Here is a 16,913-nt window from a genome sequence, read left to right as displayed (position 1 = left end):
CTGTATGTCAACCAAAACAAATGGGCATCCTTTTATTGAAAGTGTTACGATAACTAGAATACAATGACAAGATTCAAAAAGATGCAGATTTTTTTGTTTCCACCAAGTGACTACAGTTCCAAACGATACAGGCAACGTGAAGCGTGCACAGCGCTCATTTGAGGCAAGATGCCTCCTCAACTGCTTGTCTGTCATGCTGACCCGAGACAGGCTGCCGTGCTTGACTGAGGTGAAGTTTCCGCATCTAAGAACTCCGTATTCAATCCCCCTGCAAGCTTAAGAGCACGGCACCTAGAAAAGAGTGTACCTACCCAAGTCGAAAGCGTGTTGCTTACAGTTTAAAAATCTATAGAAAAAGTCTGTTTTCCATACAAAAACGGTGAAATTTGGTCCAGATACACATTGTGAGATGCGAAATTTAAGCCATTTTGCGTGACAGGGAAAGGAGGCGATGAACCTGCAGCTGCAGCAGCAGCCTGCGCACTGGTGCGTAGGGTGCAGGGGTGTTGCGGTGGCTCCATTGAGGAACTGACACAGCACAAAAGTTTCTGTATTTAATTCTGCAACGTCAGTGCTTGATTGAGGAAACAGCATGAAAAAAGCACTGCAGAGAGTGTGTTTTGGTCTTGAAGATTCACGGGCTGCTTTCTAAGTTGGTGGAGGCCCATTGATGTATCGCAGCGTGAGAGAGAGGGAATGGGCAAAGTTATTTGCCCGGGTGCAGCTGTAGTCTTCCTCGGAATATGGAAGAAGGAAAGCCACTAGTAAAAGCAGGAGACAGAACAACTGAAAAGGAACAGCTGCTCGTAACGCCCGGGAAAAGAAGGAGGGAGATGGAGAAACTGCTTCACTATGTTGTGGACGGCTTTCAGCTCTGAAAACGAGAAAAAAAAAAGAGAGAAAGAAAGAAAAAGCAGCTTTAGAGTGTGTGTATCTACCGGAAAATGCACTGCACATGAAACACCTGAACTGCAACTTGACAGCCTGCAGGACTGCTCAGTGGGAAGCCAGCTGCTGGCTTGGGTTTACTGTCCTTTCTACTGAAGAGGAAACATTTCTTTCCAAGAGTTGAGATTAGCGGGCTTTTACCCTGTTTTCAGATGCAAACTGTAGCTTTCCCAACAGACAAACCAACCACCCTAAATCCATGTTGAAGTATAGAGGAAAGCCACCACTCAGACTGATGAGGCTCCTCTTTGCCTTGGCATTACTGAGATGTGTCCTTTGAACAGACCCTAATGTCCTGGGGGAGAAGTCCTCCCTTTGTCCTTCACTGTCTGTTTGGGATAAGTGGCTCTGAGCTGCAAGTTTCTTTGTCCAGCGGTGCTGGTGGAACTAAAGGAAGGTTTAGAAAAAAAGATTCCCCACTTTGGCATTAGAAAATATTTCTCAGGACTAAAGGCAAGCCACGGTTGCACATTGGTGCAGAGCTCTAGGAGCAGGAGTGCTAAAGGAAACCATTCACCCAGGTGCAGCCCAGAGCTGGGAGGCAGAGGAGATTCTACAGGTGGGCAGAAATCACCTCCACTTGTATGTCAACCTGTGAGGAACAGCTGCCCAGCTTTCTGCTGGCACTCAGCTCACCCGTGCCATTGTCACTATCCTTCCAGAGATCAGGATAATAGAAAATAATACCTCCTGCTCCTGCTCTTGCCACCATCTGCACTTCTCCTCGCGGAGACCTGTGGAGAGAAGTAGCTTTTAGTATCCCGGTTTCACAAACTACAAGAAATGTCTCCTTCTCAACAAAGGCAGTAGTAGGCTTGAAGTCCTGTTGTAAATTCTCTCATAAGGTACATGCATCTCAAAGGTACAATGATTACATTTGAGGGCCTTTCTACAGGCTAAGTATGTCAACATATGCTATATGCTGACAGCAAAATGTTGGGAAAAAAAAAGAATACTTGCCTTCTTCACAGCATGGCTGGATTTTGCTGCGCCTGGTTTATCGACCCCTGAGTCCAAGTCATCTGGAACTAGCAGGAGTGCTCTGGTATCCTAAAAGGCAACCACACCTTCCCCTTTAAAATGCACGTTCAAAACTCACAGCAGATGAAGTGCAAAGAGCCGTCTGTCATTGCCTCTCTGTAGGTGCACAGCCCATTGCCTCTTTAGATGTGCATAACCAGGGGTAAACAGATGCTCCAGTTCTCCAGCAGAAAAAAAAATGGTTTACTGTGCGCAACCCAAAGGAATTAAGAGGAACAGGGGCATACAAGTATTAACTTGAAAATATCTCTATCTGACAGCTCTCAGGATAAGCTCCGTATTGCTGCGAACTACAACTCTGTGTTCATTACACACTCCTAGCCTGATTCTTGGTATGGATCACAGGATAATTCAGGTTGGAAGGCACCGCAGGAAGTTCATCTTGTCCAACCTCCTGCTCCAAGCAAGGTCAGCTATGACACTGGACCAAAAGCCTTACTCAAGGCTTTATCCTGTCTGCTCATCGGACTCCTCACAACCTCTCTGGGTAATCTATTCCATTACTGCACCAGCCTCGTGATGCTGGAGTTTTGCCTACAGGTAGACTTAACGGTTCTTTCTTCAGCTCATGAAGGTGGAAGTAGTTAAGTTTTAAGCCAGTCTTTTATAAATACCTTTACTTTTAATATGTTGCTATTTTTCAGAAAGTAAGATCCATGAACAAGTATTTCAACTCTGACTCACCAGATTTCCTTGTATTGTTTTCAAGTCACGTGAAACTTGTTCAATAAGCTGCTTCAGTTTCCTTCCAATTACAGAGACCTTCTCCTCAGCTTCAACGTAATCACCATCTGATTTAAGCAGCAGGGAAGCAGTGAGTTCTTGAAGTGACTTGACTTTAAGCTGTCCTTCCAGCAGCTCTTTCTCCAGTTGCTTAGAACAAACAAACAAACAAACAAAAAAACAAAAAACAGTGCCACAGTCACTCTCAACTTTAAGGATGTTCTCATAAAAGGAGGAGCTCTGGAAGGCTTGAGAAGTTGTTGAGAACAACTCAACCTGCCTGGGAATCCGCAATACATAGCAATGGCTCTTACAGCTACAGATGAAATGAAGTTCTCTTGAGAAGACCAGTTGTACCTGCCTGAACTAACACTTAGATATAGTCATAGCAGCAATTAATCCATATGGAAAAGATGTTGCATCTTGGAAGCCTTACTCCAGCATAAAGACTGTTCATGAGGAACTTAATTATGATGTGTAATTACAGGGAAAAAATGCCTCATATAGGCAATCTCTTAGTCCACTTCAGAAAGCAGCCACATGCCTGAATGCAGCAGGTCCGAGGACACGCTGCAGACATCTTGAGAAATAAACATCTTGCTCTTCATTGTGTGGTGAGAACTACTGACTGGAAGCACTGGAAGAGCTGAGGTGCTGCAGTCAGGAGTGCACTTACCATGAGCTCCTTTTGGCATTCCAGTACTGTACTGAGGTCAGCGTTTGCACCAGCAACTTGTGCTTTATGCCGTCGCCTGTCAGCACTTGCTAACCACAGGATGAGTTTTTGGCTCTGATCATGGAAGTCCTAGAGAAACAAGAGATTTGCACAGAAGAGAAAAAACACTCTCAGTGCTTTCACCTGGCTTTGCCTCCAAACAAAATGACCAGCCCAGATGAGACAGAGCCAACAACAAACTCACGGTTAGTGAGGCTACAGCAACCTCATCAAACTATTCCACCTAGGTAATAAAAGGCTCTTACCCAGTTCAAAGATATCTTTACCAAACTCTTTAGACCTCACAGAGTCAAGTTTCTAAGAAAACGAAGGGTCTTGATTCTGAGCAACCGTTCCACTAATGTGCAGGAACTGCCCCTCTGCCTTCTCCCCTTATCTCCCCCGCAGCAGCACCCTCAAGAGGAGTTTTCCCCTACAAGCTGGCATGGGGTATGCACCTGGCACTGCAGTAGGGCTTGCTGTAGACCTTTCCTCCAGCTGTCCAGCGCTTGAGTTGCTTTCTCCCAGTGCAAGTTCACCTGCCGAAGCCTGTTCTGAAGCTCTCTGAACTCTGTGCTGTCCACTTCTGTGAATTCTTTGCTGCTCAGGTTGATGGAAAGCACCACTGTCTTGTAGTTATCAAATGCTTTAAGCATGTCCTGGTAGAAAAAGAGGATTTGCAAAAAGATGAATGACACAGAATAAGGAAAAAATGCCAGTACAACGGCTCAGAATACCCAACCCCCCAAGACAAGGCCTGTTTTCTAAAACAAAAGGCCTAAAAAGAGAAGCTTGAGGCTGAACGTTTTGTTTGGGAGAGAATAAAATGTCTCTCCAAGAAAAGAGAAAGGGAGAGGTTTTTCTTTCAGCCTGGCTGCCTGTGTTCCCAGGCACACTGCCTGCCAATCTCTGCATGTGGAGCCAGAAGCACCTTGCTTCACTACTCTCTTTAGTCCTCTTAGCCAAAACCAGCTTAGCTCCTCTGTGGCACACACACATTGTTATTAGCATTCATAGTGGTGAGAGATCCTAGGAGCACAAAGACAATGATAAAGAGCACCAGCATCTTGAAATCCCACTTCTCAGGATGCCACAACTTACTTTCAGTTTCTTGACCCTCTGTTCCAGCACCTGGACGCTGGTTGGAGGTTTCACTTGGTGCAGCTCTTCCAGCTCTTCCTCAGTTTTATCAAGCCAAGCAGAGACATCGCTGAGATCTGAGTTCAGCTGCTGCCACTGCTGCAATTTCTGTTTCATCCTAAGTTTATCTCTGAGGTCTTGAGCTTGGACGAGCTCCCACCTATCGACAATGCCTACAAATGATGGAACAACAAGTATTTAGAACTTCAGTAAGGTGAAGAGTGAGTACAATCGATGCAAGGAGTTTTACGAGTAAATTATTGTCTGATCAATAATTGCTACCAGGTCCTACTGTTATCCAGACACATTTTGCCTTGAGATTCTGCAGTCTGTGAGTTGCATATTACTGGTCATGCTATCCACACAGTCATGCTACAGAGGATTTTAATCACATGAATGGAAGACCTTTTAATTCACCTGGAAGAACAGAGCAAATCTAAGGAGACAGAACTCAGTGAGCCCAGCTGTGATGCTGAGAGAGCTGGGGCTGTTTAGCCTGGAGACAAGAAGGCTCTGGGGAGACCTTATAGCAGCCTTCCAGTACACAAAGGGGGCTTATAGGAAAGATGGGGAGAAAGTCTTCAGCAGGGCCTGTTGTGATAGGAGGAGGGGTCATGGTTTTGAAACAGAAGGAAGCACATTCGAACTTGATATAAGGAAAAAATTGTTTACAAGGAGGGTGGTGGAACACTGGCACAGGTTGCCCAGAGAGGTGGTGGATGCCCCATCCCTGGAAACATTGAAGGCCAAGTTGGACTGGGCTCTGAGCAACCTGATCTGGTTGGAGATGTCCCTGCTCCTTGCAAGTGCGTTGGACCAGATCACCTTTCAAGGTCCCTTCCAACCCAAACTCTTCTATGATTCTCTAATTCATCGTAGGACAGAGTATGATCCAGCAGTTAGGACCTGGGTTTATGCTTCATTCATTCCGAGCTAAAGGAGATGGAGATGCCACCTGTGCAATCTCTACCACTGTTTCTGGAAGCCCATCTAAGCCCTTCTCAGACATTTTCCTATTCATCCCATGAATGGGACTCAATTTTCCTCCATTTGTAAGACTTGAGCCATAAACTAAGTAGGCTGGTGTATACAGCTGGAGTCTGCTTTTTGTCACTTGATTTGCTTTTGTGATCGCAGTACAGATGTGTTCGTAATGCAGTCTCAAGCACCTGAAACCAGGAATGAGGTCCTAAAAGGTCAAGAGAACCAGCTTGTTGGCCCATTGGGAAGAAGGCACCACAGCAAAGACAGTGAAGAACAGAATACATTGCCAGCTTTGACAAAACATTTTGGCAAACTGGAGTTGCAACTACGAGTGATAAGAATCTCAGTTCTGGCAGGAAAGGTAAAAGCTTAGAACAGCAAAGATGGGTTGGGCAGTACCAGGTGAGAAGGCAGCTGAGCAAATCTTAGCAAAACACATCAACGTAGAGAACAGTGCTTTACTTCTCCTTTGCTCCCGAGGCAAATGTGCTGCCTGTGTGCCATCTCTGCTTTGTCTCCCCCAGAGTCACAGGACAAACACCACAGCACCAAAGCCACCCCTAATGCTCTGTACCTGTCTGCTGCTCTGCAGCTGGTGTATTCAGAAGCTCTTGGTTATCTTGGGGTTCGTCATCACTCAGGTTAGTAGACATCATTTTCTCCTTGTTGATGCCTCTGCTGCTTGCAGAGCTGAGCTGCTTCACCTGCAATGACATTTTGGTGGGTGAGCCCTGCAGGTTGACAAGCCGCCCAAGGTCAAGCTTCAGTTGTGTTCCTTTGGGGTGGCTGGGCTGCTGCTGAGCTCTCGCATGCCAGATTTAGCACTGGGCTTCTGCAGCTTTACTAACAGTTTATCCTGGGTCTCTGGGCCTTCCCAGTAAACAAACACACACCACAGTGACACTAGTTATTACAAGACTGGACGTGGCAAATTCACTGCTTCTGCAGTACACGTACATTTGCTGATGCTCCTTGCTGGATTCTGGGTCTTGGCAATATTGACTCTAAGGCTCTAAGATTGGATTAATGGTGACAAAAGCAGCCAGACACCAGCGCCATCTTGTGCCTAGCAGAGTGCCGACAACTGGTTTGGATTCACTGAACCTCGTAGCTGCTGGCAAAGCCATGGCTGTCAGTCAGCCACCAAGGCTGAGGGACCAACAAACAACAGGCATTTTGGCCCAGTTTTTAGTGCCCAGAAGCAGATTACATGGTGGGCTGCATGCTAGAAAATGACCCTTAAAATCAGTCTGCTTAGGAAAGGGAGACAGGTCAGTAAATATCACGGGAGACGATCCTTGGGGGAGTTAAATTCTCCTAGACTTGTCCTAGGACAACAGAGGAAGTAAGTTCCTCCAGACCCTGACTCTGATCAGGAGCCTAACATCACTGTTCTGAATTGCTTCAAAGAAGCTTTTCTAGTGAGTGGACAGAGACTCTCACTGGTTACCTCAGCCACCACAATAACGTCTACGTTTGCATAAAGTGAACGTTCCCCCTGCAACTGATCTTTGCGTTGATGCTGGAGCAGGGAAGAGGACAGAGTCCCAAAAGGAACAACAAACAGACTGTGTAGCACAGGTTCAGTGCCCACAGAGCCTCCAACTCACGTAGCCTGGCTTATAGGGAGTACTTGTCTCTGGACCAGACAACACACTTCCAGCCATCTCTGCCTGTTTGTATCGGAGTTTCCTGCAGACTGGGCTACCTGGAGTGAGCCAACGACGAGGTTCTGAAACAGACTTTCCTGAAATAAATAAAACCAAAACCATATGCCATGAGTGCAAAATCTCATCTCCACAAAGAAGCTGTTGCTATGTATTAAGTTAGAAAGCGCTCTGAATAAAATGGCATCAAGTTATGGCATAAAAATGACAGTTTTGCAGCTTTCCTTGCAAAGCATGCACATTTGCAAAACATCAACAGTGTTTCAAAGGTAATGAGATGAGAGCCATGCAGTTATGAGACATTCTGTTTTCTTCTGGAAAATGCTTGAACGTAAGTATGAGTACTCAAAAAATAAAAAGACAAAAGGCTGCACTGTATTTTTGGCAAGTTTGCATCTCTAAAACGCTATCACACATCTGCAACCCATTTCAGTAGGGACAAGTACAGACACGTCCTGACTTGGAGAACATTGTTCTGGATTTAACAGACAGGACACACACGGTTCTGTCATGCACAAAACACAGAAAATACTTGCAGAGTTGGAACTATTTCCTTCAGTATTTATGCAATCAAAATTAGAAACAACCAAAAAAGTGATACTACCCAGAGCAAACCACCAAGAAAGTTCCAAAAGACTTTGAATCAATACAGTGAAATGCATGTTAACCACCTTGGCATTTACCAGGCAAAATCTAAATGGTATGTTCTTGACTGCTTTGTAATGTATATGTGAATACTGCAGCGTAAGAACACCATGACAGGATGAGACATGGTGTCCACACAAGGCAGGAAGTCAGACACTACGTATGAGAGAGGTTGAGGAATATAGCGTGCAGCACAGGGAGATTGCCATGTTCAGACACATGCATTAGCAGGTGCCTACCAGAAGATGCTTTCAAAGTTTTTGTGGTCATTTTAAGATATGCCTCAGGATTTTCAGTGATTTCTACATCTGAAAGAAGAATAATGTCATTTTCCTCACTACTCAGTATTTTCCAACTATTAAAAACAACTGAAACAACGAGGAACAGCAAAGACAAAGAACAAAATAAGTTGCTGGTACTATTCTTATCAAACATTCTTAAAAAGTAAGGTTTCTAAAACCCTTATGTTTCTGAAAATATAAGCTTGGTTTAGGCAATATCATTCCCTTCATCAAGACATCTAAGAGATTAGACCACTCACATCTATCAACAGTACCTGAAAACAAACCAAAAACGCGGAAGCGTTCGATCCCCTCCCTTCCCACACAAGGGCATCCTGCAGTTGTCCATGTCAAAACAAACAGCTGGCAAGTGGTTCTCACCTGACAGAGCACTGTAGTATGTTGCTTCTTCTTCATCTTCATGAGAGGAAGAACCTCCCACATCACCTGTGTGATCCCACTCAAGCGGGATGGAGTCAACACTGACAGGGGTTTCACAGCCTGATCTTTCAGGACCTTGAGGAGGGGGCATGAGGTGGCAAAGGGACTGCATCAAAGAGGGTCCCTCGCTGATGGCCTTCTTATGCCAGGGATCATTCTGGATTTCTCTGGAGTCTTCTGGATCTGTCTCGTTTTCAGAAGTCTCTTTTTCATCGTCCAGTTCCTGAAAATATATAACAATTATTGCATATGAATAAGAATTACAATAGCTATGAGTTACTTAATGAGCTAATGATTGGGCCACACAGTACTACTGGGGACTGTTCTGCGGTCAGCTGCAGCAACCAAAGATCACGTGCATAAAATTAAAGGGAAGCATCACTTCTGCCTCCTCCCTCTTCTGCCAAAACAGTCCTCACACCAGCAGCTACCTCCCGTCTTTCAAGACACTCAACGACCATCATAACGTCTCTCTCTAGTTTGCAGGTAGGGGTACCCAGCTCCAAATGGACTGCACAGGTCAGCAATGGAATAATGCTCAAGTAGGAGAGAACAGCTACTTGTAGATGTTCATGTTACTTCCCTCACCTGGCTTTTTAATAGGCGCGCTTTCTTTTTGAGTCAAAGCAAACCAAGAATCAGCGAAATGTTCCCAACAAAAAGTAAAGGGCATGCTGTTCCTCCTTCAGGGTTCCCACAAGAAAGCAGACAGATGGAGCCTCACAAACAAATCCATAGAGAGATATATTCTAAGCACGTTATTAAAATTAAAGAAAACAAAGTGATATTAAAAATCCCCAAAAAAGAGCTTCTGAAGCCCTCAAACCACTACTACCTAAATATTAACCCCATTAATTACTTCCCTGCTATTATCTAGATTCTGCGGATGGAGACCCAACATGAGAGGTGTGAGGAGAAAAGACTGGCGACAAAGACTTGGCAAAGCTGGCACAACTACTGAGGAGCTCCTGACCCCTTTGAGCTCAAACCATTCAGTCAAGCTGCTAGGGATAAGCAACGAGCATTGCAGTTCAAACACCAAAATCTTGCCAAAGCATCAAAACAACTGTTGCTTCTTACGGGATGCCTTGAAGTCAGTCTTTGATGGAACCGGGCCACTCTCCCAAACACTTCCTGACAGTATCGATGAAGTTCTTCCAATTCATCTTCAATCAGGGTAGCATCCAAAGGCTCACTCTTCTGAATCAACTGCTCCCCAAAAATGACTAGCTGGTCAATCTTACTGGTGTTTAGTGTTATTTCCTGCTGGAAACCCTATTTGGAACATACAAGAAAAAGAATTACTTCTGCAGTCCAGAGGTTTGTGTTATTAGCAAGATTACAGTTCCAAATGAGGGGGCATTTTCCACCCGGGTGTACATCAATACGATTGCAGCGTCCTGAGCCTGCAGAGGTTCACAATACAAGAGTTCAGCTAATCAGACTTTATTTTTCTGCTGGGTACATGCAATCTTTTTCTCAGTAGCAAAGAAGTTGGGCTGGTTGGGCCTCCAGCCTACACAACAGTAAATGTACACCCCAAAACAATTAACAGTGCAGGGGGAAAGGAGAAACAAGCACCTGAGCAGGTAGCAAAGAACTGCTGTGTTCTTTAGAATCATTGCACACGCCTGCCGTGTTATGTCTGTTTGAAAGTCCCAGCTACAAACACTGCACCCAAAAGAGAGATCCTACCTTAATAACAAGCAAAAAAAATTCTCACCCAAAAAAACCTGCCTGAATTTAGGCATGTAGCTATTACTGTTAACCTGCATGTGCTTTTTTCCAGGCCAGCTATCATTGTCACTGACACTCGCTGTCAGGAGAAAACTGGCAAGATGGAACTGAGCTTGAACACCAAATCTGAATTTAAACACTGTACGTTTTAGTCTTGATTCAGAGGATAAGTCTTAACATTTTAGTGGCATCTTAAAACAAATATAGCCCTACAGAGATCTGTTGGCTATTGTGAAGTTCCAGAAAAGCAGATGAGTCTGTCAAGAGACGGCAGCCCAACAGGACCAGCTGGGCTATACTAAACAACTGCTTTATAAGGATACGTACATTTAACTGGCGCATTTTGTCATCAAAGTTACTTTTGGAGAAGTGCTCCACGTTTGTCAGCTGGAGGTCCATTTCTGTGAGCCAAACAAGGATGCTTTCCCTTGTTCCCTCAAACTCATCTCTCCGATTAGTGAAGTGCTGAACAGGAAGAAGGGAGCCAGGGTTACATGACTTCAGCTACTCAAAGAGACAAGAGCCCTCCGAAAACAATGCTTTGTTTCAAAACTGCTATTCACCTTAAAGGCCTTCAGGGCACAAATGGCAGCATGCCATGTCTAAAACTGTCCCCTTCCCGTAGTGTTCTGGAACAAAGTGTCCTATGTCAGCACACTATCCGTATGGCAGAGGGCATAAAACTTCAGCAGCGCAAGGTGCTTCTATAGAACGACCTTCTTGCTTCCACACCGTAAACCTTCCCCCACATCATTACGCCAGTGTAACAGTCATTCGGGCTCAGGTTTAACATCTAATTTGTTCTAAATTTAGATGACAGAAAGTCAAAGGAAGCAAGCCTCATCTCTCATTAAAGTAATTACAGCTATGGCATTAAAATCAATAAAACAATAGAGAGGCTGGATCCCGGATGACCACGCCAGTGTAATTAATGCACCATTTGGCGTGGAAGCCAGGAAGAGCTCTCTCTGCTGCCATCTCCTGCAGAAGCTGCTAACAGACATGCACCTTGTGGTGCCCCACTTCTCCTCGGCGGATTTAGTGTTCAGGAAGGGGATTATACAACATCCCAAACACAACACCTCCATCAACACTCTAACAACCTCATCCACTGACTTTTGGGATCTAATTGTCGATTGCTTGCAGCACTGCTGTATTTCAAAATCATGCAGTGACAAGTTTTCCCCAGGGCACAGCACAGAATATCTGCCCAGAGCTCAGTTTAACTCAACAAGCAGGACACTTCTTTGAAGTGCCACAAATACTCTTCGACAACATTCCTCTGTCAGGCAGAGAGCACAGCAGGAGCTGGTGACAGCAGCATGCCTCTCCATCACATCTCCATGCTTAAAGCCTTGTAGGTGAATCATAACTTGGCATAAAGTAGAACTGCGTTGTAAACTCCAAACCACATCTGCACTGGGGCCCTTTTGTCCCTCTGCCTCTTATTTATGGAAAGGTGCAAGCGCATGAATGCATCCAGCCATGACAGGACTGGATAAGAGAAGAGTGAGACAGGAGCAGTAAGGACTGCTACACACCTTCCAAAACCTGCACCCGTTCTTCCCCTATGCTTCTTCAACTACTGAGAACCAAGGACAGGGAGGAGCTGCTCTCCTACACTGGTAACTCAAGACACAAACCAACACAAGATAGTTGCTCCAGGATGTGTTTTGCCCTTGGGAAATTCCTACGGAAACTTGCAAGCGCTCCTCACTCTCTCACCCCACCATGCAATTACCTTGAGTCTCCTCAGAATGGCAGCAACTCGTTTCTGGAGATTATCCCAGCGCTGGTTGCCTTCATGTACCATCTGCTTCAACTTGCTGGCTGAGTCGGTGCGGTTCTCGCGGGCAAGGCGCCTGTACTGCTTATTGATCAGTTCCAATTGAGTGAGCCGTTCATGAACATGCCGTTGGAATGTCTGCAAGGCAAAGCAAGTAACTCAGTTCCCTTGCCGGTAAGAGAAAGGATCCGGATGATACCATCCATCAAGACAGACGATGATGCCCTCCTCCAGAGAAGCTCTCGTATTTTAAATCATCTGCTCAGACTTAGCTCATTAGGACAAGGAAGGAGAAAAAAAAATAAATCAACCCACAAAGGTCCCCTGCCTATAAAAAGTAAATCTTTAATTTATAAGCAGGATCTTGTCAGTTCAGAGCACTGGATTCTCCATACTGAACAAAATATTCTGGAGGCAAACAAATCAGCCAGATACCTAGCAGCCACATACTGGCCAAATTGTTTATGTTCTCTATAGCACCACTGCTGAACTGGTGTTTTTCAGTGATCCAGGCATTTCACGCAGACAGTACGCATTTAGCAGTCTGAGCATCCAGCCTACTGCTGAGTGTAAAAACAAGAAGTTACAACATTCACCTCAAATTTCTTCAGCTCCTCCTTTGCATGTGTGTACAAAACCTCTGAAGAATTAGGCTTAGCTGCTATGCTTTCCGATGTCACTAGCCAATCTTCAAAGCGAGAATAGTCTTCCAAAAACCTCTGCCACAGGTGCCATGTTTCCTCAATTCTGAGAGGGAGATAGAAAAATTGAAAGGTTTTATCACAAACTAACTATTAATTTTGGATTTGTTTGCTGTTTCAAAACCCAGTTTGTGGCAAAAGCTACAGGGTTTCTTCAAAGTGCTGACACAGGCTCTTTAGGAGGGGTAAGAAAAAGACTTACTTCATTCGCCTTTCCATAGACATGGCGCAAATGTTTCTCCAACGTTTGTCCAAACTCCTGGTAGTCTGCTGGATGGAGTCACACTCTGTCTCATTAGCACACGCATCCGAATCGTGCAGCAGGACTTCACAAATATTGAACACCGATTCCACCCCTGCAGTGTGTTGCTCTATGTCTCGTTGCAGATCCTGCCATTGGCAAAAGAATAGCTTGAGCAGAAGGAAACAACAACGGCTAGACTTCACATTCAGACATACCCTTTCAAAATGCTGCAGAGGATGGGGACAGAACAATTTGTATGTCAGGAAAAGCTTATTTAGCTTCAGAAAACAGACTTGCAAGGTGAGCTGTGCAGATGACAGGCTGACAGGTCAGGACAGAACTGCCAAGCAAAAAGGGATTGTCCAGCTTTGGTTTCTCAGTGAAAGCTCAATCTTCTTATTAACAGTCTGGACAATTTTAATGAGCATTCAAAATCCAAACCTTACACACACCGTAAACACGTACTTACTACAAGATGCCAGTGTCTCATATCAACTTACCACACTGTAAGACTTGACAGAGAACTCATAGCACCGTTTGTGTACTTTAGTGTACTTTATGTGATCACAGGCTGTTATCGCGCAACACAGACATACAGCACACAAGCAGCTGGTGTTACACTTCCTTTCGTATTTCCTCCTGTAGAGCTGCTGTTCTGACAGACTATTTAAAAGGGTTTGGTAAGGACCCTTTGTCTAATCTACACTACATGTTTCTTCTCCAGAGCCTGCATCTCCATCACAGTCTGGCCTCTCGTTCTATACCTACAACTACTCCTAAATCAACATAATTGAACGACACAAAAAGAAAGCCTTATCTAAATATTTCTCATTGTAAAGGCAGCTCTGTACAATGCAACCAACTGTAAATTTTAATGAAAGTACAATATCCTCTACATTTCCATTTTCCAACCCATTTCTGGCTTTCCTAATGAAGGATAGGGAGACTTTTGCTTGAATAACACTAGTACAACAGCAAACACAACTGAGTATTTCACTGACAACAGTGAACAGGAGCTCCCATTAAACGGCATTACTGATTTCAGTGAACACATGAAGCTGAACTGGTTTTGCTCGAGACTTGCAAAACCAACCAAAAAAGTCCCAAAGCAGACACAGCTTGTACTATATCCAACAGGAGTTGAAGGAGTATCTTCCCAGAAGTCAACAAACTGCAAGGAATTGAGTATCGCCCAGTGGCAGTCTTCAGTGGTGTTACACCGGCACCTGAAAGGGCTGAGTCATAAATGGCCAAAATCTGGCCTGGGCGATCTGTGGTCATGTACAGCTTCAAGGAATGTAGAAGTCAAAATCTTTACATAGATGAGAGATTGTCAGAAGGAGACCCAACACAATTTTTGACAGCTTATTGAGGATTCACAGCTGTTTTCTGAGCAAGAGGCAGCAGTGTCTTTTTAACACAGGCTCTACGTCTGAGAGCAGGCGCTACCCCGCTACCGGTACCCGGAGAGACTCTGCTGAATTCATGAAGTTACACTGGAGTTATAGCTCTATTAGTGAAATGGAGAATTTGGACACAGATTACAAATCCACTCTGCTTGCGCTATGGTAATGTTGCTGACACAATCTCATTACTCTTGGTCATGCCTGGGTTTGTGGAATAACCCTAGACAGAATCATTGTGATTTTCCAAGCTGTTGTTCCAAATGACCTGACTATACGTTGCGGTTTAGCCCCAGCCATGAGCTAAGCACCATGCAGTTGCTCGCTCACTCCCTACCTCCCCAGGAGGATGGGGGAGAGAAAATACAATGAAAGGCTCGTGGGTGGAGATAAGGACAGGGAGAGATCATTCAGCAGTTATCATCAGAGGCAAAACAGGCTCAACTTGGGGAAAATCGACTTAATTTACTAACAATCAAACCAGAGTAGGCTAATAAGAAACAAAACTAAATCTCAAAAACACCTTCAACCCATCCCTCCCCTCTTCCTGGGCTTAGCTTCACTCCTGAATTCTCTACCTCAATCCCTGCAACAACGTGGGGGGACAGGGAATGGCAGTTGCAGTCAGTCCACCACACATTTCTGCTGCTCCTTCCTCCCTGCGGGGAGGACTCGTCACGCTCTTCCCCTGCTCCAGCATGGGGTCCCTTCCATGGGATGCAGTCCTTCAGGAATGGACTGCTCCGGTGTGGGGTTCTCCACAGGCTGCAGGTGGATCTCTGTGCTTCCATGGACCTCCATGGGCTGCAGGGGGATAACCTGCTTCACCAGGGGCTGCACTACGGGCTGCGGGGGAATCTCTGCCTGCAGCACCTTTACTCTTCCTCCTCCTTCTTCACTGACCTTGGTGTTTACAGAGTTGTCCCTCTCAAATATCCTCGCTGCTCTCCACTGTCACCAAACGGCTTGGCCCCGGCCAGCGGTGGGTCCAGCCTGGAGCTGGCCGGCACTGGCCCCATGGGACAAAGGGGAAGCTTCTGGCAGCTTCTCACAGAAGTCACCCCTGTAGCCCCCTGTCACCAAAACCCAACACACTGCGTTACGGTGAGACAAACACAACAAACTAAGTAGCGGGGCCAAGAACATACACTGAGCCCAAAAAGGTACCTTTCCTTCCACTCCACACAGCATTGCCCAGACAGCTTAAACAGACTACACGCTGCTAGACTTCTGCTTTAGTGAAACAGCTTTGAAATCTTAGTATTACTGTGTTTTAATCTTCATCCTTTAATCGAACAAACGTGCCATAAAACACCTCTGTGGATGCACAATGCTTTAAAATCTCATTATTCAAGACTGAACAGGTAAAACTTTTCCAGTCGTGGATGTCAAATAAAAGACGCCTGTAGGGCATATTTCTCACCATCACGCTGCTCTTGCTGAAATAATTGTTCAGATAAACCCAGGTCTTTTTACTTGTTGCATTCAGACAAAGGTTTTTCTAATGTGGAGCAAAAGAGGCTTTTTTTTTTTTACTGTTGTCTTTTTAGTCAGCACAGTCTTCTCACACTCAGCCTGCTAAAAGGTTACAGCAGAAGGAGTTCAGAGGTGCCCAGAGGTCTGTGTTTGAAACAGAATCCAAACAACAAAGCAGTAAGTAGCTCTGAGTCGCAAATGATGGCGCTTACAGTGAGCTGAAGTTTGAATGCTCATAGTAAAAATAAATCTGTCTGGACACAATTCCTTGGTGTCTCAAGTTCTTCTTTGCCTGGCAATTTATCACAGTCTTTGAGAATGCAAAAGGTTTGGACGGGGAGGCAGTATTGCCTTGTTGTTTACATAAAAATTCAAAATGCAGATGAAACCATCAGAAGCACCAGGCCAGGGCTTCTGGTGTTTGACCAACTCCTGCAGTGGAGCCAGCAGAAGCCATCCCCACTCGTGTCACAGGGGAGCTGATTCTTCCCATGGTATCTGGGACATGAGTGGATGGAGAGCCATACCAACGGGCAGAGAACACAGCCCTGGAGTCTGGGTCACTCAAGGATCTTTCTTTACACACGAAAGCAGCAGTCAGAGAAAGAGAAGATGGGAAGGATGGGAAGAACACCCATAGATGTTCTCAAAGGCAGATGTCATAAAGCATCCATGCTCGACAGCTTTATTCTTGATCCTCAGTTTTAGGGCAAATACTCGTTTAACGCAAAGGCCACATGACAGCCGTGGTCATTCCCAGCCTTCCCAGGGAGGCACTTTGAACCTGGGCAGGCTGATAGCACAGCCCTGAGCAAAAGGCTGACTCCATCAGCAAGTTTGTGCTTTGGAGAAATTCCTTTTGCTTCCCTGGCTGCTGGAGAGAGAAATTTACTCCAGGACCATTCAACTCATCTCACACTTCCACTTGGCTGGGATAGCTGGCACGTTCAGCTGTGCCCAATCTTTGCCATCTCCAGCACT

General features: G+C 45.3%; 1 protein-coding gene across 1 annotated transcript in view; it reads right to left on the bottom strand.

Moving 5' to 3' along the window:
- Nucleotides 1-541: 541 nt before the first annotated feature.
- Nucleotides 542-16,913, bottom strand: part of LOC147600470 (nesprin-2-like) — a 179,840-nt gene continuing 163,468 nt past the window's right edge. The window contains 16 exon segments of the mRNA XM_086750184.1: nucleotides 542-874; nucleotides 1,636-1,682; nucleotides 1,909-1,998; nucleotides 2,674-2,862; nucleotides 3,389-3,571; nucleotides 3,886-4,086; nucleotides 4,529-4,740; nucleotides 6,126-6,255; nucleotides 7,162-7,298; nucleotides 8,103-8,171; nucleotides 8,526-8,808; nucleotides 9,666-9,860; nucleotides 10,650-10,787; nucleotides 12,064-12,246; nucleotides 12,705-12,855; nucleotides 13,012-13,199. Coding sequence (XP_086606310.1) covers nucleotides 649-874; nucleotides 1,636-1,682; nucleotides 1,909-1,998; nucleotides 2,674-2,862; nucleotides 3,389-3,571; nucleotides 3,886-4,086; nucleotides 4,529-4,740; nucleotides 6,126-6,255; nucleotides 7,162-7,298; nucleotides 8,103-8,171; nucleotides 8,526-8,808; nucleotides 9,666-9,860; nucleotides 10,650-10,787; nucleotides 12,064-12,246; nucleotides 12,705-12,855; nucleotides 13,012-13,199 — 2,622 coding nt within the window. The 3' untranslated portion in view covers nucleotides 542-648.

Source organism: Chlamydotis macqueenii, chromosome 5 (assembly GCF_036417535.1).
Source record: "Chlamydotis macqueenii isolate bChlMac1 chromosome 5, bChlMac1.mat, whole genome shotgun sequence".
Lineage (NCBI taxonomy): Eukaryota > Metazoa > Chordata > Aves > Otidiformes > Otididae > Chlamydotis > Chlamydotis macqueenii.
The sequence above is the reverse complement of the archived record's forward strand: the minus strand, read 5'-3'. Positions and strand labels throughout refer to the sequence as shown.